Below are 27823 nucleotides of genomic sequence, written 5' to 3' on the forward strand. Positions count from 1 at the left end.
TTCTGGGATTGATGTTGATTGAATGGACTCATAAGTGTTGTTAGGAGTTAATAAAACTCCTATTTGGCATCATTTGGCATGGTCTTGATCAAATAAAAAGGTTGTACATGGTTCAACATGATCAACTATTTGTAGGGATCGGCATAGCTAATTAATTGGTTCGAATCTTAAAGTTCGAATCTCTAAACCAGCGAATATTCCTTTTTTTATCTTGGAAGCCAAAATTGAGAAACTGGGATTTTTGAAAATTATAGAAATAGAGGGTGGTTTTCTTCATTTCCTGGGAGTTACTTGCGGAAGGGGTCACGTAATATTCTAAATTCGGATGTGAAAAGAGACGTTTATTTTTTCGTAATGAATCTGCGGACTCGGTCATATTATAAATGGACCTTACCCGATTACCCGACCAGGAACTCTATGCAATTACTATACGAGCCCGTGGGTCGGGTCCAAAACCGGGAATCGGATCCGATTCTATTAGCTCCCGCCGCCCTCCCGGCAATTAGGCATTATTTACTGCTCCTTGAAAACAAAACCAGCGCTCGTTCCATACCGAATCATCGGTAGTTTCGGTTCCTCTCCCTCTCGAGTCGGTTCCGTTTCATTTCCTGAGGGAGGCGGGGGAGAAGACGATAGAAAGACAAATTGAGCGAGAATTACAGAGAGAGGACTAGGGTAAGCCGTGGAATCTATACTTTTCTTGTGTTTTAATTCTTTTGAGACCGTGGGCGGAGGCTTAGAGGCAGTGGAAGCCGAAGTCTATCCGTTCTTGCTCCCTCGAATGCGGTTCTTTCTGCAGGGTTCTATACTGGACTCTGTGGAGCGTTTTTCTTATCAATGCCTCGTTGATTCGCCCCGGCTTTGTTGAGATATAATCCGACGACTTTATACTGTTTGGGAGTAATCGGTCCTGTTTCCTTGGGCGAGTTCGTCGGTTTTATTTTTGTCATGGTTTTTTTTTTCCCCACTATACTATAGAATTTTATTCGTTTTCCATCTTTTACGCTATTAAGGATCTGTTTTTGTTTTTGATTATTTATATCAAGATGCTGTTTGTAATCTTTAGGGAAAAAATATGGGTTTGTGATTATTGTGGTTATCAAGATAGGGTTTTCTTTATGTGGTGTCAAGATACTCTTGTGGTCGTTTATGTTATAATTTTTTACAATTTATCGATCAAGGTGTTTTAGATACTGCATGTGCGGAGTGGAATTGTTGGGGGTCAAGGAGCATGGGAGAGATGAGGATGTTGAGGTGGATGTGCGGTAAAGCTCGGACGTATAGTATTAGAGAATTGGTAAATCAGATGATGGTTAGGAATGGGGGGAAAAGTGTTTGAGATGGTTTAAAGTTCTCAGTATAGGTCAAAATGCAGTGGTGAGGGAGAGCATCCCGTCTTTTATAAAGGTTGAGTGGTTACAAATGCTTAGGTGAGACCAGTGAAGACTTGGATGGAGGCACTGAGATGTGATCTGATGACATTCTTTTGTTGCAACAGGAATTGGCTCTTGATAGGGGTCATTGGGGAAGGTGGATCCATTTAGCCAAGCCCAAATTTTGATGGGATGAGGCTTGTGGGTTTATTTCTATGTTTTAATCCTTTAAGCTAATATCCAGTATCTGTGGGTAAAATCCTTTTTATTAAAAGATTTAAAGTAATGAGTTCGTAATATTTGGTTTCTCTTCTTGCAGAGGCAGTGGATAACCTGAATTTATCCGGTACCTGTATCTGTTCAATTTTTATAAGCTTGACAAAATGAAGGCTATTCACCAGCGTCGACTTCTTCCTGGACTGGAAACCAGCGATCACAATGGAAGAGTTAATAAGAAAATGAGATATTCTTCTTTGCCTAGTTCTTCCATCATGAAAGAATATTGCCTATCCATCGATCTTGCAAAGTCGTCTCTTTCTGCTGTTAATGCATGTAGAAAACGCATTGTTCCTGTAGTCAAGAGTCAGTCTTGTTCAGATTGTGACACGGGTCCATATGAAGTAAATGGAATATCCACTCAGAAGAATGAGTATCATTTGGATGGCACTGAGGATGGTATAGAGTAAGCTCCCCATGAGTTCTTACCTCTAATTGTTCTTTGCATATCTAAGTTTGTCAAGCTTTAGGGCATCACTAATGGCTATTTACATAGAATAGTACAATATTGATACAACTTTGATCTTATGTAGCAGTATTTCGTCAACATGTCATTGCTTAGGCAGTTCAAAATCATTACATATATCTTTCACCACATGATAGCAGTTAAATTGTTGCTCTCTGTCGCATGCACACATGTAAAATCCCTTAATGCATACCCTAGTCATTATATGTTTGCTTTCTAATTTGTGCCGAACTGATGTTATCTCCCTTTTTGTTTTGATGTCCTGAATTCCAAATGATCTACCAGAATTGTTGCAACAACTGGTCTCTCTTAGTTAGTCTTTCTTGGATTACATATATCAAACAAAAAAATATCTCCTATGAAAGTTTCTGCAACATTATTTTAGAATGATGAGCATTTTTTTTGCATGTGGATCTGCTGTCTACTAAAATGTGTGGATTGTTGCTACATACTCGAATACAAAATGATCAGGAGTCGACAAAATGATTGGAGCATGGCATATAACCCTTTTTTTTGCAGAACTGGGTTAAATTTATTTCTGTTAACCATATGAACTTTCAGTATTTTCAAAATCATCTTTGCCCCAATTGATCTTTCTGAAAGACTTAATTCTTCTAGCACTTTATACAATGAAGATTACCACCATACATGAAATAGAGGCTATCTCGGCAGCTTCATGTGCTTTTTCCTTGCTCTTCTTTTGCTCTTCATATTCATTTTGGGGTGGCAACTTGCATACGTGTTCCTTGTTTTCTTTCTCATTTTCTTTCTTCTTATTTCTTTGTCTACATTCTTCTACCTCCTCTTATCTGTTCCCTTTCTTATCATCCCTTTTTCCCCGGCCCTCTTCTCCTTATATTATTAGTTTCCACCCTTTGGCTTCTTTCTTTTATCTTTATCTTACCTTTTCCCTCTTTCTTCTATAAATTTTTAGGAGCAATTTCAGTGCTTTCCTACTTCCATCTCATCCCCTCTTTCCTTCTTCCTTATTGGCCTTTATGATTTGCTTAGTGCTTTATTGTTATTCTCGTTGTTGTTGTTAACTACCAACTCTTTTGCACATCTTGGAAAAAAAGCATAAAGTTTGATAAGTTAAAACACTAGGAAACTTGGTGAGGAATAACTAAGATCATATATACTTGAGAGTTGGGAGACTACTCCATTCACAGGTTTACAGAGGAATTCTATGTCTGACTTATGGTTAGCAAGTTGGTGTAGCAGAATATTAGTGTTATCTTTAAAGGTCACGATAACATGGATAGATTCATGGGCTATGAGCACAAAAAGAAAAGCTGATTGCTTTTGTATGATTTAAATTTAAATGTGCTGCTTCTGTAAACTCTATGTTGGTCTCTTTTTTCCCCATTCTTGATTTGGAGTTGGTTTTTACCCCAAATTCCATATTGCCTATAAAGGAGAAAAGTGAAGCAAAGAGCGAATGGTTTACCATGTCTATTCTCAATTTTTGGTTGCTACAGTGCAAGCAAACGGTTTACAAAGTCTATTCTCAATTTTGCTTGCTATAGTGCATTCTTCATACATTTCATAATATATTTGCAGCCTTCTTCTATGACAGGATTTATGATTAACTGTTCACTTTTCTGACAGAGTAATTCGTGTGTTTTTTTTCCCCAGTAAGTTTGTTAGAGGTCCTGCCAGTGTACTTCATCCTGGTAATGTGAGAAATGAGCTTATAATTCTTGCTTTACCAGCTATTATTGGGCAAGCTATTGATCCACTGGCACAGCTGATGGAGACAGCATACATTGGTGGATTAGGTATTGTCTCTATGCTGGAACAGCTCTCTAGCACTGCTATGCTGCTGGAAATGTGTCATTCCCTTTGATTAAACCTTTTTTTTAATTAATTTGTCATTACTAACCTTTTATTTATTTCATTTTTGTAGCTTTGTATGTTGATAATGTGATTAGATTTCTTTATTTTTTACATGATGGTATAACTGTAAAATACTGAGCCGTTGGACTGTAGAGGATGGATCAAGTTGAAGTCTGGACCTTGCATTCTCTCTCATAAGAACTCCAATTTGATATCATTGAGATGGTCTTATTAGAGAGTGCGATGAGTTTGATTTTCGGTCTGCTCACTATTTCATCTTTGAGATTTGATTTATCAAGTTAGCAAGTACCATAATTCGCCTTTTTTAAGATTTGAACCATTAAAATGTTAGCTCATCTATTGGCAATCATCTGCTTGTTCTAAGTTTGTATATCTGAGCTACTTGTTGGGGACACCTATGTAACAGAAGTTGAATATTTTGTTTTCTTGTTATTCTTAGAATGTCTGGGTTGTTGCAGAAGTTGGGCAGCTTTTAAGCGGTTAGTAACAAAGACAGCTGCACAAACATAACTGCTTGAAGGGGGAGCATATTTTACTGGACTATGATCTGAGATTCTGAGTTCAGTGAGGTGTATCTTTGAGTCCTTAAGTAGTTTAGGGTGGAATGGCCTGACAAAAGTCCAATTTCTAAAATAAAGCTGTCTCCACAAGCTATATTGATTTTTAAAAAGTCAAAGTTCAGTTGTACTCAAAATTATCTACTTCATTGGGTAGACAACTGAGTCTGTAGCTAACCGAAGGTGATTTTACTATACATTTATGCACACATATATATATGCTTATATTTATTTCATAAGACATATATACATTTATAGTTAGTTGTTTCATAAATGTCTGATAGTTAACTTTTCTGGATCAACCCAACTGCTTTATAATGTGTCTAGTTGTAATCATCCTATTGTGCATAACATATGCAATATTTGCATTCTGCATTTGTTGGAACCCCTATACAATTTTAGTTGGTTTTGATCTTCTTTGTCTGAAGGTCCTGTGGAGCTCGCTTCAGCTGGGGTTTCAGTGTCAATCTTCAATATTATATCAAAGCTCTTTAATGTTCCATTATTGAGCATCACAACTTCATTTGTGGCAGAAGACATTTCAAAATATGTCACTGGCCAATCTATTTCAGGTGCTCCATGGTTAAATAAAATTCATATACTGTAATCTGAGGGGATCTTTGCCTAGCTGACTTAGATCAATGGTTTTGTAGGTAGGGGTTTGCAAGAAGAGAATTTCAAGGATAAACAGGTAACCAGTGAGATGGTAGAGAGACTGAGACTACCTTCTGTGTCCACTGCCTTACTTTTAGCTGCTGCAATTGGTACCATTGAGGCTGTAGCTTTGTTCTTGGGAGCTGGCTTGTTCCTTAACATGATGGGTGTGCCGCTTGTAAGTACCTGATGACTTCAGGATAACTTCAGGATAATTAGCCCCTCTTTCCTCTGTCTTGTAACTATTATCTGCGAACAGTTGCTACTGAGAAAAAACTTGACCTCTTTTACTTCTATATTTCAAGCATTATTTGTTTGCAGTTGCTCCAGTATAAAAACTTGATTTTTTTTTTGTGTGGGTAATGCATTCATTTGCCCAGTAGCTAAGTTTGCAATATTTGATGCAAACTTTGTTCCATCTTTTATATTTATGGTTTTCTATTTACAGGGGAGGATTGTTTCATAAAACTCATTTTCTGAACAGGCTTCACCTATGCGTTATCCATCAGAGCTGTTTCTTTCTTTAAGGGCCTTGGGGGCTCCTGCAGTTGTAGTTTCCTTGGCAGTTCAAGGTGTCTTTCGTGGTTTCAAGGACACAAAGACTCCTCTGCTTTGTGTAGGCAAGTTTCCATAGACTATTGAAATTATATGTCATATGTACTGGGGGACTTTCCTGTTTATCTTCTAATTAGTAGCTTCAAGTAACACATTTGTCATCGATGCAGGACTTGGCAATCTTTCAGCTGTGTTTTTACTTCCAGTACTCGTATATTCTTTCCAGCTTGGTGTGACTGGAGCTGCTATTGCTACTATTGCATCTCAGTACGTACAACATTCCATTAGCCTTATTATATACTCCATTAGTACTTAATGAAACTGAACTTTAATAATTTGGTACTCTGAGGTACTGATGAGTTGACAAAAAAATGATAAATGTGCTCATGAACATTGGATGTTTTTTAATTATATTCCTGCCTTTCAGTTTCATGAAATTTTGTGTTATCCAAGGTTTCAAATACCTGTAGTGGACCTCGTGCCGGCATACTGTGTATCAGTGCTGGAAACATGCTAGAAGATACAGTTCCAGTTGTACTATCTTGTTTTGATGGTTTTTGAAACCGTGGACAATGCTGGAAACCTGCCAGAACAGTATGGTTGCATATGATGAGATCTTAATTGTTTAGTACCTCATTGGTTTTATATTTATTATTGGTGCATATAATGTAGCATGTTGAAGTGATCTTCATTTATTATGTGAATCTGTATAGCATCTAGTATTAAGATCACAAAGGGTATATTTACTTTTGTACCAAAAAAAAAGGGGGTATATTTACCCAAATATTCATAAATGAATAATCTGTAAGAGTATATTTGCTTTATGATTTTAGCTGTATTATAGAGTTCTTTGTAGTACCCATTTGAAGTCCTTATTTTAACCTTTTAAATGTTTCAGGTATATTACAGCCTTTCTGCTTCTCTGGTCTCTTGGTAAGAGAGCTGTTATATTACCTCCTAAGATCGAGGATCTACAGTTTGGTGGATATATTAAATCTGGTGAGTAATATATTGGAAATAACTTTAGTGGTTCAAAACATCTGCAGCTTTGATTCTGAAATCAAATCTGATGCTGTTTAGTGATATCGTGTCTCTAACAAGTGTTTCTGTCTCATGGATAGCTATGAATGTGGTCTCTACAGTTTTTTGTTGTCCAAAAAAAACAGGTCTTCTATAACATTATTGTTACTAGATAACTTCTGGCTTGCAAGGTAATTGCTTGATTATTAGTGGCAATATCTAAGGCAATGTTATGTATTCATCATTATTGCATTACATCTTCAATCATATGATTCGTAATCCATTCCTGTAGACAAATTTACTAGATGAAAACAAAAAGCTGTTGTTATACATAAGATAAGAAGCTAGATGCAATATATGTGCAATGAAATTTAAACCGACATTGTGCAAGATCATTAGATCAGTTAGAGGTTGAAGAGAATTGTTTATGATTAAAACTCAAGGATGAAATTTTAGAGTTTGCTTGATTTCGTAGCATCTTCCCTGATGTGCATAGTTTCAGATGATCCATGCCTCATGAGTAGGAAACAAGACAAGGGTGGTACATATAGAATCCAGTTATGAACCTTTAGGATGAAATTCATAAGATATGCTACAGACTTTTAGATTTGAATAAAAAAGGAAAATTGAATGGCATCGAGTCTCTTTGCCCTTTAATGTTATAGGCTACTCAAACATTTTAAACCACTTTAAGCTGAAGGTGGATTGTACACCTAGAGTTTACTATGAGATGAACCAATATATTATGTACAGTGTATCTGCTGATGATAATCTATTATATAGTAAAGTAGGAATGCGGATAATTACAGGAATGACCCACGTGGTGCATTGAGATGATGCGTAATGGCAAGTGACCATTAATTAGAGGTAATGAGTTGTAGAAGCCTTGCTGCAAATAATGAATAGAGCTAGAAGGGTTAGTGTTAGTGATCATGGAGGCTAGCATTTGATTCAAGAAGCCACCAAGATGTTTTGCAGAAATCAGTATTTAGTATAGTTGCATGAGACTGGGATAACAATCAGTTATATTAAAATAATATCAGCTGCAGTTTTTCTGGTCTCAGTTGTCTATTGGGTGAATTGATATGAACGTTAACTGAAAATGCTATTTTCTTTCCGCACATAACTACATATTTAGTATCCTCAATGATTCCTTTTCTTGGGTCACCTAGATCTTCAGTCTATTTTGAGATTCGCACCATTCCCATCTGTTTTATTCTTTCTTTTTTTTATGTTTCATTCTCTGAATTAGTGCAAGTTATTATTGAAAATTTTGGTTTCTCAGGGGGGCTGCTTCTGGGAAGAACTCTCTCAGTCTTAGTAACTATGACCCTTGGAACATCAATGGCTGCACGACAAGGGCCATTGGCTATGGCTGCTCATCAGATTTGCTTGCAAGTATGGCTGGCTGTATCTCTACTTTCAGATGCATTGGCTCTTTCTGCGCAGGTGGGTGGAGATTTACCAAGTCTGGATCTTGTGCATTTCCATCTCTCTTTATGGCCATGTAGCATAAACAATTCTTTCCATCTAACTATGGTTTCTTTAAATCTTAGAATTCATTCCTCACCACTTTATCCATGTACATGAGTGGATGCTGATCAATTTGTTTAGCTTAGTGATTCTGCTTTTTATTCCTGTCAGTTTATTTAACTCTTCTTGCTTATCGGTAGGCGTTGATTGCAAGTTCTTTTGCTAAATGTGACTACAATAGAGTGAAGGAGATTACTCACTACGTCCTAAAGGTAATCGTTCTTTTGTTTTGTATTATTATGTTGAACGTTAAGATGCAATATGAGTTACCAGTAATTCATTACTAAAATATTATTAGCTTGCATTGCAGTCTTACAGACTTGTTTTATTGACTGAAGCACACTTTTAAATGTAATTTGATTTACTTTATTATGGAACTATCTGACCAATACATGTTCTCCCTTTTAGACAGGATTGTTTATTGGTATTGCTTTAGCTGGAGTCCTTTTTGCATCATTTGGTAATCTTGCAGAATTATTCACCAAAGATGCTGGAGTGCTTCAAATTGTTAGAACTGGTGTTCTGGTATGCATATTTGGCGTTATATTTGAATTATCTTGGACTTCTTTCTCGGTCCTCCTTGATTTTTCTCCACCAATGTATTTCAGTTTGTCAGTGCCAGTCAACCAATCAATGCTCTTGCTTTTATTTTTGATGGTCTCCATTATGGTGTTTCAGATTTCTCATATTCAGCATGCTCTATGGTATGTTGCACCTTCTGAAAGCCTAACTTCATCATTGTCAATTTGGTTTACACTTTTTTGTTGGCATTGACATAGTTTTGTTGGTTTTCCAGATGATGGTTGGGGCATTATCTTCTTTATTCTTGCTATATGCTCCATCCATTTTTGGCCTTGCAGGAGTTTGGTCTGGCTTGACCCTTTTCATGAGCTTGCGCATGGCTGCAGGATTTTTGAGGTAATTCATGCGTGTTAATGGAAGTATTAGCTATCATGCTTGTGCCACTCAGTATATTCATCATTTTCTATCCTCCTTCTGTCTGTTTGTTATCCCATGATGGTTGTTCATGCTTGATGAATTTTATGTTTGATTAGTGCAACTTATTAGTATGCAGAGGCAGTGTGCTAATACAGTTTTTAACTTGTATCCTGTAACTCATGCTCAAACTTGATACACCTAGTTCACAATCCACATGGTTATTTTTTCTTACCATCAGAATGTATCCTCTCTCTCTCTGTGTGTGTGTGTGTGCATGTATGTATATAAAATCATCACCCAACATGCCTGTGCATATGAAAGGAACACTATTGGATTTTTATGGTGATGATAGTTTACAAGAAATGAAATTAGATTCTGTAAAGAATCTTAATTTATGTTAGCTGGTATAATGGTGATTCTGAGTTCTGACCCCTATTGGATCAACTTTTATTTTGCTTCCTGTTTCTGCTAAGTAGTACTGCTTTACATTTTCTCGTCATTCTTGGATGTGGAAGTTAAGAAAATGTTCTTAATGTTTTAGAAAATATTTTTATATTTATTGATTAAAAAAAGTACATACAAGCCCCTGGATCATGATTTCTTGCCTTCTACTGAGTTGGACTGACACTTATCAAAATTGGACTTGTGTCCATCATGTCCATTTAAGACTGATATCTTGTGCTGCCAATGATATGAGCTGTTCATAAGCAGCTGGGGATCAGCTTGATGGTGTCTTATTTAGGCTTGGCTCATTTAGGAGATGGCTGAGCTCAAACATATTTCAGAGCTCGGCTCATTTACATTAGTGGCTTGCAAAAGTAAAAGGTTGCTTAGCTCATCGATAAAAGCTTTGCTCGGAACATATGAACTGAGGTTGAATTACTTATGTTAAGCTCAGCTCAAGCTGAGCTCAAGCACAACTTTTGTATACCAAACTGAGCCTGGGAAGCCTGATACTTGGATCATCTGATCTTGTATTCATCTGTATCAATACTTACACCTCCTTGCAGTGTTACCTCCTACAGATGATTGCTCTATTTTGAGTTGTATGTGATTTGGTAATGCAAATATACTTACACGTGTTAAGTTTCTTGTATCATACTTATACTCATCTGCTTTCATGTAAAGGCCCAAAGATTAATTTTAATCAAATTATGAAACCTTGGCTTAGGTTTACGACTCTTCTCTTGGATATCATCAGTCATTGAAATATTAGCTCATCTTACAGCTCATATGGCTATTTGACTATTGTCAATTCTCTCTTTCCTGAATCCCTCCTCTACATCCAATACTCGAATTTCTATTCTCATGTTTGATAGTGTTATCTTAATTTTCAACAGGACATCCATTTTTTTTTCAATTAATTCTTCTTGTTCATTTTATCCACTGTCTTCTTGAGCAGATATTTAGAGAGTATTTGTAACCATACCATACCTTGTCGTGGCCAACATCTATATTTTGATTCAACTGAATCTGGTTGCTTTCATTTTGCAGATTATATTGGAAAACAGGTCCATGGTGGTTCTTACAGCAGGAAATTCCAAAATCTGAGGTAGGTGATGACATGCCTAAATCGCTTAATACTTTAATTTTATCGTTACTACATAAAGCATATTTTGTAATCATGTTTTATTTAGTGAGCTATCATATTTATGCCTATGCTCAAAAAGCCTAATGATCAGATAAAGTTTCTCTGTTCAGTTCGGTTGGAAAATGAACCTATTGACATCCTGGAATCCTTTGGAAGGATGTTGAAGAAATCTCTCTCAAGATGTTTGTGCTTGAATAGACCAGTTTCAAAGATGACCAAAACTTGCAAAACTTTCCCCATTAATCTGGTGTTTCCATTATTTCCATTACTGGGCCTGTGGTAGACAGTCACACGGTACCCCTAATTTTAGCTCTCTCTCTTCTCTTTTCTTTTCTTTTCTATTTTTTTGAGCAATCGCTAGGTTTTGAACCCCAGACCTCCTGAAGGCCCCTAAGGTTGAGTGCTGACAGTTGTTAGCTCCTCCTTTCCTTCCTAAGAACTTTCCAAGTAGAAAATTTTTCAGAGCTTTTCGATCCTCTCCTTGTCATTTAATATCTTGCTGTTTTGTAGCCTCTTGAGTTCTTTGCTTATGAATGTGCATAGCTTTTCACTCTTCGATACATCCACCTCAACTTCATAATGGTTATGAACGTCTGATGCATGCACCCCCTCGTTTTTGCCAAATTTGAGTTCGTGAAACACATTTTGATGGTCAGCACGTATCAAAACACATTTCCATTACATCTACCTTGCTTGAGTTGGATAGATAACATACATACTTTTTTTGTCCCCTGTAAAACCTTACCAATATTTTATTTCTGGAATTTTCTTGGTGATGGATTGTAATCAAAACTTCATATTTGAAACTATCTCGCGAGCCCACTTGAAACATCCTACATGCAAGAACCATATGAAGGAAATTAGCTTAAGTATTATTTAGTTGTTTTTTCTTTCTTACAATACCATTATATGCGACTGTTAACTTACGTCTTTACAAAATTATCGAGATTAAATGAAGAAAATCTGTATTTTTTAAATTCTTGTATAATGTTTGGACAAGATGTTCGATGTGCTTAACAAAATAAAATTAATACATGATTTTCAGATTAAGGGGTAACCTTGTAGTTTCACATCAATCTGTATGATTTGATTATCATTATAACGATTTCTTTCTGATGATTTTGTGGTAATATTGCTGGCATGTCCTTGGGATACCTTCTGGTCATGCAGCCCCAGTATGATTCAGTTACCATGGTACCAGTAGAAGATGACGAGGTGGAGTATGCAAATGTACTCGCTGTAGATTGAAGCGCATCTATAAACCATGACCAAGAACTGACACTTTCGTGCTGGAAACGAAGTTCAGTCTCAGTTTTCACTAGAGGATAACAATGACAACTTTAATTTGCAATTTGTTTTTGTTCTTTTGGTATTTGATTTTTTTGAGATATGCAAAGATCAGAGCATTATGTGTAAAGTGGGAATTTTTTTAGTTGGAAACCAATATTCATTCCTTCTGATGAGACGCATTGTGATAATTCCTCCTTATTCTAATCACAAGGAAGAGCATATTGCTACTTGAATTTGCGCTTGGATCTGCCCTCCATGCCCAAAACCTAATCATGCTCTGGCTTCCCTAAAAAGAAAGGGAAGAGCAGGAAAGAAGCATCAGCTAGCCTATTCCTGATGCTGAATTTTTATGGTTTGAATGTTCAGATTGGGATCTGCTCAATTCTTTTATCCGGGACAGGAAAAAGGGATTGTCATGGCTTGGAAATGAGGAAATAAAGTAAAAGTGTTATTCTTTTTCTCCTGTTCAAAAGCTTAAAAATTAACAATTTAACGCCTCCAATTCCAAGTTATCTGTCGTGCCATTCAAACCATCATAAAATGGTTAAGAAGAATCACGCAAATGGCGTGGCTTCCACGCAAGCATTGATTGAAGGATATGAAAGTGTTGCCGGGATTTTTTCCTGCACAACAACATAGTCCCAACCGAGCCGAGCAGAGAAAGCGAATGCATCCTTCACGAAGTATTGTCTGCTTTGGGGTTCAACGCGCCCTTCACGGTTTTGCCCTTCAAAAGGCACTTCGTGAGGAAAGAATTTTTGCCCTCCATTTAAGGCGCAGACCTTTCTGCTACTTGGTCAATATGGAACTAAATTCAGGCCATCCCACAACACAGCCACCTAGCGGAAAGGTCCTGGGCAGGTTTTTCCCGACGCAGCCCTCCAGGTCCTCGGGGGGTACCCCTACCTGGCGCGCCATCTGTTGCCGGAATTTTTTCCTGCACAACAGCATAGTCCCAACCGAGCGGCGCAGAGAAAGCGAATGCGTCCCTCACGAGGTATTGTCCGCTCTGAGGTTCATGCAGGGAAAAATCCTGGCAACAGATGGCGTGCCAGGAAGGGGTACCCTCCCCCCATGAGGACTGGGGGGCTGCGTCGGGAAAAACCTGGCCCAGGACCTTCTCGCTAGAGGGGCTGTGTTGTGGGAGGGTCCGAATTTAGTCCTATATCGACTAAGTAGCGAAAAGATCTGCGCCTTAAATGGAGGGCAAAAGTCCTTTCCTCACAAGGTGCCTTTTAAAGGGCAAAACCGTGAGGAGCGCGTTGAACCCCAGAGCGGACAATACCTCATGAAGGATGCAGTCGCTTTCTCTGCTCAGCTCAGTTGGAACTATGCTGTTGTGTAGAGAAAAATTCCAGCAACAGATTCCATCTTTTAAAACCTACATTAGATGGACGAATTTTTTGAGTCTTGCTTGATAATATTACCAAGAAATTTATTACCTCAAAGGTTGCCGTGAGAGGAGTTTGGATTTTCTCATAATAACAATCATGCATTATTATGCTCACTTTTTGTAATACGCATGAACTAATGAAAGATATGTAACAAAAAACATTCATAAATTCTGGTGGTAGAAGTCAATCAATTACATATTTATAAAGGGTCAAAACAAAATAGTTTGCAAGAACAAAATAGCTTGCAATATCACAAGCCTCCCGTCTGACAGGTCGCAAGGATTGCAAGCACAATGTGAAAGATTGCTCACGAAAAAAACAATCGGTCAGTCGCTTAGCTGTTCACCCAGCCAAGCATTGCAAGCACCATCTATCTTGCATGCATCTAGTACCTCTACAGCTTCAGCCCCACCTAATTCATCTTGCATGAACCATCACCACAGGATCCTCTCTGCCACATTATATTCTAACATGTTGAAAAACTGGCTATTCAAGATTCGACTCAACCTCCTACGATATTATCAAAATAATTAAGCATTGGCTGAACATACATCATGCGTTAGAAAAGGTCGTCTTCTGGTCCATACCTTTGATGTAATGCCATCAGAGCTGTTCCAGTCCATGCATTTCTTGCAGAAGGCATTAATCTAGAAGCAACTGATGAAAATGATAAACTGATGACTTGCCCCTATTCAAATTCAAATTGCAAGGTTCGGGCATGCCGGTCTACATTTACTCTTTGATATCCTTGAACAAAACATGAACATCAATAAGACTGAAGATAGCAAGAATAGCCTGAAATAAGTTCTTAATTCTTGCATCCCAAGTTCGAGGCCCTCAATTTTCTTGCTTTCCCTGCTATCACCTATCAAGCTTCCATCTACTACGTTACCACCTATAGGGACCAACTTGACTGAAGAGACTGCCAGATGGATACTGTGTAGCCGGCTGGGCACCATCTCAAAAAGCATGAGGAATGTTGCAACCCATTTGTTGAGAACTCTCTGGAAGCCAAAATAGCATTGCATAAATATTCTAATATCACATCTAAAAATAAAAAAGTAATAATCTTTTCCAAATTACATACATTGAATGTAACTTTATCTACTGGATTGAACATTTTGAAGCAGTCTTTGGAAGAGGCTGACAGGTCTCCATAAATCTGCTCATTGAAAAGGTCAACAAAATCCTTCACTCTGAATGATTTACGTGAATTTGGTGATTGCTGAAAATAATTGCTAACTTGCCTCAAAAGTGAAAGCCATTGGAACCTTGGCAATGTCATACATGTAGTCAGTTGTTGTTCCATGCGCAAGATACCTGAAAATTAGTTAGTTCAATAGTCGTATTTTTTGGAATTCTTTGATTTCTATTGGTAATATTGCTCAGTTATGGTACAAACCCAACAGAGCCCCCACCAGAACCAACCAAGCATTTGTCTTGAAAGTAACGATGATTCAAGTCTTGTAACATTGACCTCATTAAGCGCGATGTGAGTCCATTCGGTGTAGAATTCTTGTGATCATATGGCATAAACAAAGCCTGGAACCAAACAATTAAGAATGAAGCAGAGAAGAAATGAAAACAAAGATGCCCACACTATCTATTTCAGCACATTTACACACTATTTAACCTAATTCATGAACTTAAACTGTTACACCACAAGCAGTGGGAATCAACACCAGGCAGAACACTCGGACTAGAGGAAAAGGAAGGTGGATTTGATTGTTTAACCTATCAATTTTTTCACAGCTGAAAGGATAAACACTCACAGATATACACATAGACTGCAGGATCAAGTTTATGTATTTGGTAAAAAGATCTTTTTTTATGGCAAACCAAACATTGGTAAAAAGATCAAAGATTTCAAAGGAAAAATGATGGGTTGTTCAAATAGAAGATTTATGCTATTGGCATTGATCTAGACCTCCAAAAATGCCTAGAACCCAAAAACCACATGTTTTGAAGGTCTCTAGCCTACTTATCAAATGGATGAAAAACAGACAGCTTTAAGGGCATGATATGTTGTTTTTCTATCGAAATATGTGTTCATATATCCTATCATGTATTTTGGCACATTAGTATAGTTGCAAGAGTCCACTTTTTGCACCAATTTGATGTATAGGTAGCAGACTGTCAAAACATGAGATGATTGATTTTTTGGCATGTCTAGTGGTGCATCATGATTAACAGATATTGATAAAATATTCAGGCTTGTTTGGGAAGTTCCCACTGGATTTGACAGGATTAGCGGGGAAGAGTGTTTTTGGGAGAAAAAAAAAAAAAGAGGGGGGAGGGGTGCGAGGGTGAGTGGGAGAGGGCAAAAGTCTTTTTTCAATCCTGCCAGGATTGGGCTTGTGACCCCTCGTATGGGAGCCCTTCTCCCGCTCCCTTCTTTTCTCCCTCCTAGCGCACTCTCTCCACCTATTCTACCAGGATTTTGCCAACAAGGCCCTTATCAATTTGGAGTTATTAAATCTTTTGATAAAGATTTAACATTTGGTGTGAAGCACTGTATGTGCATATAAATGGGTTTTGATTTTTCAGGTACTGATTAGCTTAACCCGAACCCAACACAATAACACTTCAGGTGTTCAAATTTGGGATCCAACACGACCCTATCCGGCTACCAAGCTTGTTTTTCCCGTGGCCCAAATCCAAGATGTTGGGGTCAGCTTTCATTCATGTTAGGTGGGATATCAGAGCCATATTGCCAGCACATCCCTCTTCCTATCATGCTTTTCTATTTACATTGATTGATTAGCACTAAACTATTTCCTTTATTTTTGTCATTGCTTCCCTAAACCCTGCTCTATCACTTTTCTTTGCTTCTCTAGTATCACATGACTCGTCAAAGCTATATCAATGCCACACCAATCTAGCTACTTCTTATACAGTCTACAACTTATATGAGGACAATTATTATTGCATATTCGTGCTATGATAAGCTTTTGATTATTGAGGGATATCACCATATTATCAAATGCTCGCTGTTATGTAATTACATGGGAATTTATGAAATGGAAGCCCTTTATTTTGTCTGCTCCATTTATCCACCTCTATAAGCGAGCATCTTTTCCATCAGCACAAGGTTGCCTATTATGCAGAAACTCCAAACTTGACAGATTGAATTAAATGAAAGGAGGAACCTGCAATATTAGGGTATTTGACAACAACTGATAGAGCAGGGGAATAAGATAAAATCTTCCATCCCTTCATGCAGATAGGCAAAAAGAGATATAAAGATTAGCAGATCAATCATTTGTTAGAGCAATGACTTAGTACATAAGTTATCTGGAATAAGTAGGGGTCGCTTCAGAAATAATACATATAGGGGAGGTATTAGGGATGTATTAAATAAGAACAGGTGTATATGAACACTGATAAGAGAAGAAGACACATTAATTTTGTTAATTATCCAATGAAATCATGAAATATAGGAAAATGCCAGATGAGTGCAGAAGTTTCGTGTTCCTATTAATATATATCATGATTATCTAGCCTTTCCCAACTATTTGGAGTCATGCCAAGTATTTCCATCTAGGACTACCTCTAATGTTATTTCAAGTTTCTCCATATCTTCCTCACAACCTCCATCCATATTAATTTAAGTCTTACCCTTCTTTTCTCACAACCTTCAAGACAAACTAAAGTACCTCTCCTTAAATGAGCCCCTTCAAATTTTCGTTGTACATGTTCAGACCATCTCAATCAATTTTTCATCACTTTGTCCTTAATTTTTGCAAACCATATAGATTTTCCAAGTTTCTTAATCTATCCTTCTTAGTTTTACCACATATTGATCTTAATATTCTCAGCTTTGGCAGACTAAATTTGTTTTCATATGCTTTCGTCATGGCCTAGCACTCTAATCCATACAACATTGCAAGTCCTACCGTTGTTCTATAAACTTTTTCTCAGATCTCTGAGACATGTGTCTATTATATGATATTCTAGATACACCTCTCCACTTCATCCAACCAGCTCTAGTTCTGCTACATATATCTTCATTTCTCTCTTCTTTATTTTGTATAATAGATCCTAAACAACAAAATTGGTCACTTTGTGGTATCTCTTGTCCATCAATCTTCATTGATATTTAGTCTTCATTATGTTAAAAAGAGCTAGTTTCAGAAACCAACTCAGCTTCATACCAGGCCACTTAACAATGGAAACAACTTCCTTGCTTAGGCAAATGACTGAAAATACTAACAGAGAAGCACTAGTAGATAAAAAGAAGTATGGTATTCCTTACTTTATAATCAAAAACCAAGTCTAACAAAATATTGACATAGTCCATGCCATTAGTTTAGAAATTCAAATCTTCGCACATAGCGATGCTAAGTGAGACAACTTAGACATACATTATGTTCGCAATCAAAAAATTCATTGTAATTGAATTTTAAGATAGCCTATTCAAATGGAGCCTTACAAAAAATAAAAGATGAAATGAGTTAAGAATCTACCTCCATTCCAGAGTGTACATTCACCCAAATATGTGGTTCAAATGATTTGGCGAGCTTCCGCATTATTTGAGCCTCAGGCTCACTAAAAGGGGCAATTCCAGGATTTTCTTCATATGGATCATAGTCCTGGAAAAACAAACAAATGTTAGAAGTAAGACATCAAATTTTGACATAGATAGTTAAAAATGAGACTTTATTTCAAAATTACACTAGGATTTGCCAAATTATCATAAATTTGCATTTCACTAATATATGCAGCTGAAATAAGTTTTGCAAGTAAAACAAGACAAGCATGCTTATGTTATATTACTCATCCATTGACCTGTACATCTTCTATCTCGGCTAATCCTTCATAGACCAACTCACCAACCTATTGCATTGTGTGTGCCAAGGCTGCACAGTTTCTCAACACTGTATTTCAATTATATTGGAGTCTGTACATCTTTCACCGTTATTAGAGTCACGGTCATAAATTAGTTCAATCGGTGTCATGTATATAATTTCCTAAGGTCTGTCCAGTATGCATTAGTTAAATAAAATGGAGAATAATTGATTTAAGAAGATTGGTAAATGCTAAACAAAGATGAAAATAACTCCGAATCAAGTACTGGAAGAACAATATACCAGAGAACTGACCTTCTCCTTTTTCCCCCAGTCCACACTCCAATTTCTGTTCAGATCAACTCCTCTTCCTGGTGACAGTCAAAACTTTAGCAAAACTGAAAATAGGCAAACTATAAGCTAAAAATACAAGTGATTATATTTTAAATGACCATTTCTTCTCTCACAAAGCTCCCCTCCCTCAACAAGTTTGCGACCATTCAGATTTTCCATTGGAACCACCTATCAAATTCAAAGCAAAGTCATTGCAAGTTTCTTGGAAAGCCTTTCATCTCTATCTTCCAAAAGAAAGAAGCAATCATGTGGAATAATAGGAGGAAATTGTTGCTGACTTCCAAGTTCCAAAGAGAATAAAAGGAAAACAGACTTTTTGACATAAGCTTGGCTATACTAGAACTCAAGTTTCATAATTTATGCAAATATGAAGCATCAGTTAATAAAATAGCACATTACACTCAAAAATGGCTGTTCAGTTGCTTTTTCTCTTTTTGACTGCTATAGTGCAAAACTACCGAAATCGTACTACCTAAAATACTCAAAATCCAAAGAATATAATTGTAAAATCATGTTTCATTTGTTATCTTGTACTACTATTTCTGGATTTTCCCCTGATTTTGGTTAATGGTTTTCTCATATTAATTTTCAACTAGTACTGCTCAAGTTATATCACAAACCATGAAGACCCTACCTTGCGAAAACCCACAGCGATTGGTTGGGTCAAAATGGAAATTGAGTTTTCAAACACTAATAAAATGCACCAAACCACGATCTACTTGATGCTTAGTACTGATATCTTATGCATAATGCAATAATGTTGAGTTATTAAGAAGTTCCAAATCTAATCATATAACTAATCGATACAACTTTAAGTTACATCAACTTTTCTGTTCCAGAATGTTATTGGATTTTTTTCTTTTTTTATATAATTTGCCAGGTTGTTGGTTTTCATTGTCAGGAGGTCATGTTTGAAACTATTTTAAGATATGAATTGATTTCTATGAAGATTAGTGATGCTTTGAAGTTGAAGCCGCTTTTCATGATCTTTCTTTGTGAGGCTTTTAATAACATAGGCATGATACATAAGTGGTGATGAATGAGAAGTTTATCCTAGAAATGTTACATTAGTCACTCCAGATTCAGTTATGATGGGTTCAGTGCAACCCTCTCGGATGCCCTCCCCAGACTGAAGAGAAAAACTCCTTTGGTCTCTCTTTACCTTTTTCTTTTTCTCCCTTTTAGTTTGTTCCTTTTTTAGGGGGTTGGGGGGGTTCAAAGGTATTTGACAACTCCCATTTTAGATCAATGGATAGACGAACTGCCTTGAGACAAAAGTGTATATGCTTGCTCATGCCATAAATGAATTCCAAATGATAGATGACTGTAGAGATTTAATCAACATGTGATTGCCTATGCTAGAAGTGGAGGTTTGAAATTAGAATGCAGGGTGAATAGCACTAATGCCTTGTGATAAAGAACATAAACTATTGTTCATCAAAAAAGGGAGAAAAGAGGAACACAAACTAAAGTAGCTGCTATGATCTTACCTTAATGACAATATTTTCCAATATTTTGTTAAAGGATGTCGGTTGCATGCTGAGCATCTTTTGCTCTTTAGCTAGAACTGAAAGTAGATGCAATGCGACTTCAGAGGTAATAAGCTCCCTCCCATGCTGTCCAAAGCTCTGGAAGACAAGGGAATGTTCTGTCAAAAGTGCAAGCCATTAAAATCTGGAGGAAATCATCAAGCAATTGTACTAAGGTACTAACAACTATTCACTGCATTATCCAGAAAAAAGCAACTCACTATCTCTACTTTGATGCATGTAAAATGATTAGCATCAGAAGGAATCCCTTCTTTACTTCTGAAGAAAACATGGAAATTCTTTTCTGATATTAAGACATCGAATAGCATCATTTGCTTAGCATCACGCAATTCTAGCATCATTTGAGACCACCCACGTTCTCTCTAATGAAGCATGAGAAGACTCACCAGAAGAATCCGGAACTTCGATTTGTTATTTGTCTGCTTCTTTACATGATTGTATGTGATCACTACAATCTCTGCTGCATATCCCTTATTGTCTGCCCTCATTTTTTCCATCTATGGGATATAGGCCAAAATGGGATGTAAATTACAAATAAATAAATCGAGGGAACATTGATAAAAGAAAACATAAGCTAACCCACTCACAGTTAACACATCTGGATGCCGACTCGCCAAGGCCTCGATCTCATTCAACAAAGCACCACTGGAAAGTTAGAAAAGAACAGTAAGGAAAAGAATCATAGCAACTCCACCTATTTTCCCAAAAAAAAGAAAGAAAATCCGTAACCAAAAAAAAAAGAGAAACCAAGAATCAGGATTCCCAAAAAGTCAGAAGTTCTCAAGCTACAATAAAATTCCTCTTGGTGAAGCCTAATATTAAAAAAACAAAATTAGAACCAAGGGTCCATTGGATGAATCAGAAGAACAAACTTAATTATTACAATTAGGGAAGAAAATGATTTCTTTGTATATTTATTTTGATGCCCATTTCAAATCTCGCTAATTTCTATTACACTTCCGTCTAGTTCAGCAAATGCAGGAAAGCAACTCGAGAGTCGGATAAAGAAAGCAATCTGATTTGGTCGCAAAAGCGAAGATAAAGAATTTCTTCGAATTTCTTCACAGCATGGCCTTCAAAACCAATGTCAACCCCTATTTTTGCTTCACCACTCCAATTAAAACTTCAAGAAACATTAAACGAATCGAAACCAAATTAACGACTCTCCTATCAAAAATTCAAACATAAAACCCAGTAAAGATCTCGTAAAACTCAGGGAGAAAACACGGAGATAGATCTGGCGAAAGATACCTCGAATGGTAGAGATCGCGAGGGATCGGGGTCATAGAAGAGGCGGAGGAATTGGCACCATGGACAGCGGCGGAGAAGACGATAAGGAGGAGGGATAAGAAATAGAGAGGTAGAAGAAGGAAGCCCATTCGGGCGAAGAGAGAGAGGGACAGAGAGAGAGAGCTCTCGATTCTTTTCCTCCCCTCTTTCCTCTTCCACTCCTTTTCTTCTTCTTGCCAGCTTTTTTTTTTTATCCTTGTTGTTTTCCACCCTGCTTATTTTTTTTGGTTTTATCTTTTTGGGATTTTTCCCGTCGTCAATGACCGTTTGACCCGGAAGGCGGTGCGACGGTAATTTTTGAGCGCGGCGCGAAGTTCGACGTATGGTGCTGAAAAATCGGGTTTAGTGTCCGAAAATTTTAGGTTATATGCCGGGCCCACCAACCAGAACCAGGGATGTGGGCGCTGACCCTGATTCGTCGGAAATGTCCGTGTTGTTTGGTGTTTGGTTTGCGTCTTACGAATTCTGCCGCTTATTACAGGGGTCAAACCAGGATCTTAACGGGGCCGCTGACCTCCCATATAAAACCGCCTGATAGTTTCTGCGAGCATGTCGGCAGAAGAAAAATCGGCCATATCCGATGAGAGCTTCTTTGCTGGGTGCATCGAAGTGATCGGATCTGGGCGAATGTCTCGCCTCCATGGGATCTTTGCATGGTTCCAAGAAACAGGAGCAGGAAAATTTTGGCCACAGGTGGTCCAGGGTGCCTCCTCATGATGCTGCTGCTGCTCCTTCTTCTTCTTTAATTATTATTATTATTATTATTATTATTATTATTATTATTTAATAGTAAAAACGGTAATGCATATAGTTCTAACGTGAGTACATCCTGCCAAGTTTGAAGAAAGCAAAAAATATAATGAGGGCGTGAGCTCTACTATAGACGTCTATAGGAGCTCTCCAGAATGCCGTGCAACATAGGAGGCGACCCAGTCTGTTACCCTGTTCGCCTTCCGAAATACATGCACTGCTTGATACTCCTCCAGCTCTATAACCAACCTGCGAGTCTCACGAATAAGTGGATGACCATCTCCATACCTGTTCGCACCTCGTATCTAGTCGATCACTATGGAGGAGTCCCCCTCGATATATACCCGTTCGGAACCAAGCACCTGTCTCGCATATGATATATCTTCCCAGGCAGTCCGAACCTCTGCCCCGAACACCGTGAGTCCATGCGTGCGGTGCCCCTTGCTGCAACCAGTCTATCGTAGTGGTCTCTGATCACGAATTCGACACCTCTGGACCTCCCGTTCACCACCACGGTGCCGTCGAAATTGACCTTGAGATGATCAGGAGATGGGGGTACCCAAGAAACAAGAACGAACTTGGGCGCTGTAACAACGAAGTGAGTACCCCAGATATCCTCGGCCATCCCAAGAGAGAACATAGCGGCACATGAGACGATTTTTCCGGCCTAAAACACTGCTCTGTCCACCACCATCCTCAGAGAGGATCTCCTGCCCTCAAACAATGCTGCATTCCTGTCCAACCAAATATGGTAGGCCAGGTATGCTCTAAGGACCCCTGTCTCAACTGAGCTAGGACTCCACATGGAAACTCTCAACAAATGTAGCAGATTTTGTACCGACTCCACCGACTAGGGGAGAGGAGCTGGGGACCTCCTCCATATCTCCGTGGCCCGGGTGTCTGGTGCTTTCGATGGAAGACTTCGAAGGCGACAGATGAAGCTCAGTTCGATTACGTTGGGGTGTTTTCGACGGAAGCTGCTCTCTTATTTAAGTTTCTTGAAAGAGACTTTCTTCTTGGCTTTGTGTAACGTGAGGTGCGAGCTGTTTCGAACTTGGAGAAAGACGTCCATGTCTCGTCGCTCTCTGAAGGATTGACACTCTTTGATCTACCTTCGGAAGAAGTTAAGAATCAAATTTCAACCTAGTAGGGACTCAATCCGATGTGCCATAGTATATGGATTTGGCTCCCCAACTTGCTACTAGAACTCTTGGAGAAAGAAAAAAATTTAAAGATTTTTTTAGTTGGTGGGACTCCACTGTTCCTAGATGAATTGGTGAAGTTTTCGGTTTGAATGGGTTTCACTAGAGCGTGTGCTCATCCATCAGATATGGTAATAATGATGATGATAAGTATAATAATAATAAATAATGATAATGATGCCAAAAGTCAATGCATCATGACACTCCAAACCTAATTAACATCATGATTTGAACTCAAAGCTTTCTGTGCTACAAATATAATAAACAAGTTCTTGGCATATGTGGTAACTTATCAACTTATCAAATCCCAAATAGATTGCTGAATCCACAAATCTTGCTGTATTGCCCAAACAGAACATGAGGCGAATCTGTTTTTGACTTAAAGAAGCTAAGTTAATCATCCCAGAGTAGCAGGAATTGGTTGGGATGCATTCCTCAGTAAGTTTCACATGTCGGCTTCCAGTGCATGTGGGCAGCTTCAACATACATGCATATTTGATAATAGATAGATACAATAACAGGAAATCAGACCATGTCTGAAGCCTAACCACATTACATTAATAGAACTAGGACCTTTGATCACCTCGAGAACAAGGCCACACCATGCATGTGTCATGGCAGAAAACACTTATTTTGTAGGGTGAAGATCCGCGTAATCTGTAGGTCCATAAGGAAGGAACAAGTCAGCCAAGAACCCCTTCTTCCTTCTTGGGTTGCATCCCATGTCTCGGCACAACTGATCATTGTACCAAATGTGGAGAGTTCCGATACTCGATCGCCGGTAATACTCACGAGAATATCGCCTCATGAACTTCTCCCATTCTACCACATTCTTTTCCATTTCTCTTATGCTAGGCAGTCGAAAACCGCCGTCGAGGAAATGAAACAGCCACTTAGATCTCAACTCCGATGTATGTAAGTTTGTAAAGCTCTCCGAGTAACCAACGATTGCCAATTGTGGAATCCGGGGGTGGATGCACTCCCTGTCAAAGTTAAAATAACTTCCATTAAACTTCGATGCACTTAAAACATGAGATGAGGTCAATGCAGCAACCATCTTAAGCAAGGCATTCCATCACTCTAGGCTTTCTTTTTAACTAGCTAAAATTAGGGCGAGCACCATATCAAAACTAAATCACTAGTATCGAATACAGAGCAACTTTACCAACTCAACCACTAAGGTCGTCGATTATAGAGCACTACTATTACTTTTGATTTAACATTTCACATAAGAGTTAAAATTTTATAAAATTGGAGACATGATAAAATTGGATCAATATGCTAGTCCACCAACTCAAGCTAATTCAAGCTCATGTTAAATTTTGAAGCGCTCAATATTTAGAAGGAAATATACAAACCTATAGAGAGGGACCGTCGTAGTTGATGAACCGGCTACAATCTTTTGAAAGAAAGGTGACGTAAAGATGTCTCTAAGCTTCTGATCAGCCTTGAATCCAGTGGCAAAGATCAGTATATCAGTCTCTATAGGTGTTGCTTCACCTTCGATGATCACCCCATTCTTACAGAAGCTAAAGGATTTTGTTGGCTTTAGAACAATGCTCCCTTCCTCCACTCTATCATAGAACTTGTCGGGCAGTATTGCAACCAAACAAGAAACCATTGCTTGGAAGAAACTATGCTCCGGCACCATGCCGTACTTCTTCATAGGAATTGCCCATCGATAGTAGCTCTCACAAAATTTAGAGAACAGCCATCTCTGAAATCAGACAAGCAAACATTAATTGCTCAAGGACTGTGAAGGGAAAACTAACATGAAAAATTAAGAAGCATATTCCAATTTCATTACAAGAGGCGACAGCAGCATGGCCAAGAAACAAAGCAGAAGTCCTTCACCAGGCTTGTGAACAAGGAGCTCCGAGAATCGACTGAAATAGAAGTAAGCTATAGGGATTCCCCAAACAGAGAAGCCATCCATATTCCAACGCTTAGTCCTACATATCACAGTGCATGGATGCTCCACCCCTACAAGTAAATAAAGCAGAGATTCAAACATTATAATCCCTATAGGTTTTGCTGTGAGTGTGCTGAGGAGTGTATCATATAGAAAACTCTGCATCCTGTACCATTTGCATTCGCGCACTCTGCTATAATGTCCAAAGCCGACTTTAGGAATCCTACCACCGTGACTCGTTTTCCTTTGACGAGTTCAGCGGCGCGAGCGCTGCCCATATTGGAGTAGTCCCTGGAGTGCATCACCTTTCCATCAAACGCTTCAGGACCCTTGCCTGCCGGAAATGTGGGGATATTCGGTGTGCCGCTGAATCGCCCAACGCAAAGGATCAAAAAATCCACCTGGTATGTCTGGTAATCAGGAACCGATACATTGAGTTAGAGGCCACGCTCATGCATTTGATTTCATATTTGCACAAATTATCTATTCAGATCTAAAACTGGTTTCATCTTCTCGGTGGCTGCGTTCGCTATGATGACCTTAAAGTTGCAAATAAAGGCATTAGTTCTGCAAGTACAAATGACATGATATGCACTAGACTGCTCTAATTCAATCACACGGGTAGGGCGCACAGCGAGCTGAATTACTAGAAAGAAGACTATACAATGGCGAAGAAGCAAAAGTATGCCCAGCCCAAAGAATCTTTTCAGAATGATGGAGACGATTCAAGGCCTCATCTTTTAGAGTTAGCTGATGCATAGATTAGGGACGATTGAATTGCACACTTGAATTATCAAAGAGGATTAGAGGCTATGTGCAACTTCTTGTGTTGCATAATATGTTTTTTTAATAAACCTAAAATGGACCTCTCCAATTCAAACATGGGTCGAGGTGCATCTCTCATCTTCCTATGCAAATTCACCGTTGGATCATCCATCTGTGGATAGCTTTGGATGGAGTTTGGAGTGCTTTGAGATCTGTATAGTAGGTGATCTAATGGTGGATTTGGGTGAAGGAAGGTGAATCATTTATAAGCACGAAAGATACAACCCCGACCCTCCAAATACGAAGGGAAAACAACTACGGCAAGTCAGTTAGGTATGCATGTGATGGCATGTGAGAATCCCAAAAATGGGTTTGTCTCGCAGTTGGCAATTCAAACTCAAATTTGAAAGAAGAAAAAAAAGAAAAAAAAAAAAGGAATCGATCGGTGCAGTGGAAAACGCGTTCCTCTGCCCGAACTCCCGTAATTGGGATGAGGCCGGGGAGGCATGGCTCCTCGGGGCCGGTACGGAGCTCGCGATCGTCGGCTACGTAAGACCGTGCTGCATGAACTCGTGCGGTCTCAGTTCAGTTCACGGGAGAATTAAGAGGAATCCTGTGCCTTACCTCTGTGGAACCATCCTCCCCGTTCTGCACTGACACGTGCCACTCCCCCCTCCCGCCGCCGCCAAACGCCGTGCCGTCTCCGGCCCACAGCTCCCACGCCATGATCTCCTCCTCCTTTGCCCCGACGTACTCGACTTCCACCACCCTCGCCTTGAACTCGATGTGTCTAAGGAGGTCGAAGTGGCTGGCGTACGAGCTCAGGTACTCCATGATCTGCCGGTGGTCCGGGGACTCCTCCGTCACGCTTGCGGGCCACGGGAAGTCCGTGAACTCGTAGATCGGCCGCGGCGACTGGAGCTTCGTGGAGTCCAGCGTGCGCGCCCATACTCCCCCCATGCCGGCCTCGGCCTCGAAGACGGTCGGCAAGAAGCCTTTCTCCAACGCGTTCTTGCACGCCACCAGACCACTGATGCCCGCCCCCACTATGCCCACCCTCTTCTTCTCCATCCTTCTCTCTCTCTCTCTCTTCTTGCGCAATGGCTGAGAATGAATATATAAGAGGCCAGGGTCTGTCTTTCCACTCTAATTTTCCATTGAGGGTGTGCCTTTTTCTTCTTACTTTTGAGTGGGTCGGCGGGATTTCGTGGCCCGTGACGCATTAGACTCGGGCCTGCTGAGAAATTATTGGCTGCGGTGGATCAGTCCAACCGTCGAGCAATTAAGCTGAAGGGCTTAATGAATTTGTACACAAATCTTATGATTAAGTTATGAGTAGTTCAGAAAACCTTTATGTGATATAACATAATAACAAATGCAGATTATTAACCATAATATTATTTTTGCTAATTTCCGGTAGTCTTGTCTCTCTTTTATTTACTTTTATCTAAATGAATTATAATTTTTTTGAAAAATTATAACTTTTATTAGTTTATTTTTTTTATTTTTGAAGGAAAAAAAGGGAGGCAAAATACTTTTTCTAATTTAGTAAGTATAAAATTTATGTACAAAAATTAAGTGGAAGAGAAGATATAAGGAATCAAGTCTTATGCATAAGTAGACCAGGCAAAATTGTTTGACGACTTTCCCTTCATTTCTTATTTTTGGAACATTTGAAAATTTTTTGGAGGGTTGTATATTTTAATGG

At 38.7% G+C, this 27823-nt stretch overlaps 3 protein-coding genes across 12 annotated transcripts; 1 reads left to right on the forward strand and 2 right to left on the reverse strand.

Moving 5' to 3' along the window:
• The first annotated feature begins 408 nt into the window (after positions 1-408).
• LOC103701085 (MATE efflux family protein) lies at positions 409-12344 on the forward strand. Of its 4 annotated transcripts, none has more exons than XM_088712406.1 (15): positions 409-675; positions 1693-2055; positions 3751-3893; positions 4958-5101; positions 5183-5361; positions 5668-5803; positions 5909-6005; positions 6637-6737; positions 8044-8207; positions 8432-8503; positions 8700-8816; positions 8900-8995; positions 9088-9209; positions 10725-10782; positions 11992-12344. In XM_088712406.1, the coding sequence occupies exons 2-15, from the start codon at positions 1757-1759 to the stop codon at positions 12067-12069; spliced, it is 1806 nt and encodes a 601-aa protein (XP_088568532.1). In that variant the 5' UTR covers positions 409-675; positions 1693-1756; the 3' UTR covers positions 12070-12344. The 4 variants fall into 4 exon arrangements, with proteins under 4 accessions (XP_088568532.1, XP_008781264.3, XP_088568534.1 ...); XM_008783042.5 differs by having other exon boundaries at positions 534-675; positions 3724-3893; XM_088712408.1 differs by lacking the exon at positions 409-675 and adding an exon at positions 725-951.
• A 1307-nt stretch (positions 12345-13651) lies between these two features.
• LOC103701086 (Zn-dependent exopeptidases superfamily protein) lies at positions 13652-21696 on the reverse strand. 7 transcript variants are annotated; one of them, XR_015973960.1, is made up of 12 exons: positions 21448-21694; positions 20784-20841; positions 20583-20693; positions 20137-20274; positions 18745-18814; positions 18608-18663; positions 17972-18097; positions 14908-15047; positions 14753-14825; positions 14593-14667; positions 14093-14509; positions 13652-14015 (listed from the first exon to the last, which is right to left on the reverse strand). XR_015973960.1 is itself a non-coding variant. In XM_008783045.4 (11 exons), exons 1-11 carry the CDS (start codon positions 21573-21575, stop codon positions 14204-14206), a joined length of 1281 nt encoding a protein of 426 aa, XP_008781267.1. In that variant the 5' UTR covers positions 21576-21696; the 3' UTR covers positions 13652-14203. The 7 variants fall into 7 exon arrangements, 3 of the variants coding, with proteins under 3 accessions (XP_008781267.1, XP_008781269.1, XP_008781266.1); XR_015973961.1 differs by having other exon boundaries at positions 14983-15047; positions 21448-21682; XR_603129.5 differs by having other exon boundaries at positions 13652-13956; positions 18596-18663; positions 21448-21662.
• A 2211-nt stretch (positions 21697-23907) lies between these two features.
• LOC103701088 (putative flavin-containing monooxygenase 1) lies at positions 23908-27384 on the reverse strand. The gene is made up of 5 exons (XM_039115043.2): positions 26740-27384; positions 25523-25760; positions 25246-25421; positions 24797-25155; positions 23908-24421 (listed from the first exon to the last, which is right to left on the reverse strand). Exons 1-5 carry the CDS (start codon positions 27184-27186, stop codon positions 24067-24069), a joined length of 1575 nt encoding a protein of 524 aa, XP_038970971.2. The 5' UTR covers positions 27187-27384; the 3' UTR covers positions 23908-24066.
• Between the last annotated feature and the right edge of the window lie 439 nt (positions 27385-27823).

The sequence above is a fragment of the Phoenix dactylifera genome, chromosome 16 (genome assembly GCF_051530095.1).
Source record: "Phoenix dactylifera cultivar Ajwa chromosome 16, Ajwa_hap1_PhDact_Kaust_v1.1, whole genome shotgun sequence".
Classification (NCBI taxonomy): Eukaryota; Viridiplantae; Streptophyta; class Magnoliopsida; order Arecales; family Arecaceae; genus Phoenix; species Phoenix dactylifera.

Excerpts from the sequence above, each read along its gene's own strand:
- LOC103701085 (XM_008783042.5), top strand. The coding sequence starts at position 1,757 with ATGAAGGCTATTCACCAGCGTCGACTTCTTCCTGGACTGGAAACCAGC. Across the intron at positions 2,056-3,723 it reads GGCACTGAGGATGGTATAGA|AGTAATTCGTGTGTTTTTTT; the intron begins GTAAGCTCCCCA and ends CTTTTCTGACAG. Across the intron at positions 5,102-5,182 it reads CACTGGCCAATCTATTTCAG|GTAGGGGTTTGCAAGAAGAG; the intron begins GTGCTCCATGGT and ends ATGGTTTTGTAG.
- LOC103701086 (XM_008783044.5), bottom strand. The coding sequence starts at position 21,575 with ATGGGCTTCCTTCTTCTACCTCTCTATTTCTTATCCCTCCTCCTTATC. Across the intron at positions 20,694-20,783 it reads GGCATCCAGATGTGTTAACT|ATGGAAAAAATGAGGGCAGA; the intron begins GTGAGTGGGTTA and ends TATATCCCATAG. Across the intron at positions 18,815-20,136 it reads TGGAAAATATTGTCATTAAG|GTGGTTCCAATGGAAAATCT; the intron begins GTAAGATCATAG and ends TGAATTTGATAG.
- LOC103701088 (XM_039115043.2), bottom strand. The coding sequence starts at position 27,186 with ATGGAGAAGAAGAGGGTGGGCATAGTGGGGGCGGGCATCAGTGGTCTG. Across the intron at positions 25,761-26,739 it reads GGGAGGATGGTTCCACAGAG|ACATACCAGGTGGATTTTTT; the intron begins GTAAGGCACAGG and ends CCTGATTACCAG. Across the intron at positions 25,422-25,522 it reads AGAGTGCGCGAATGCAAATG|GGGTGGAGCATCCATGCACT; the intron begins GTACAGGATGCA and ends ATTTACTTGTAG.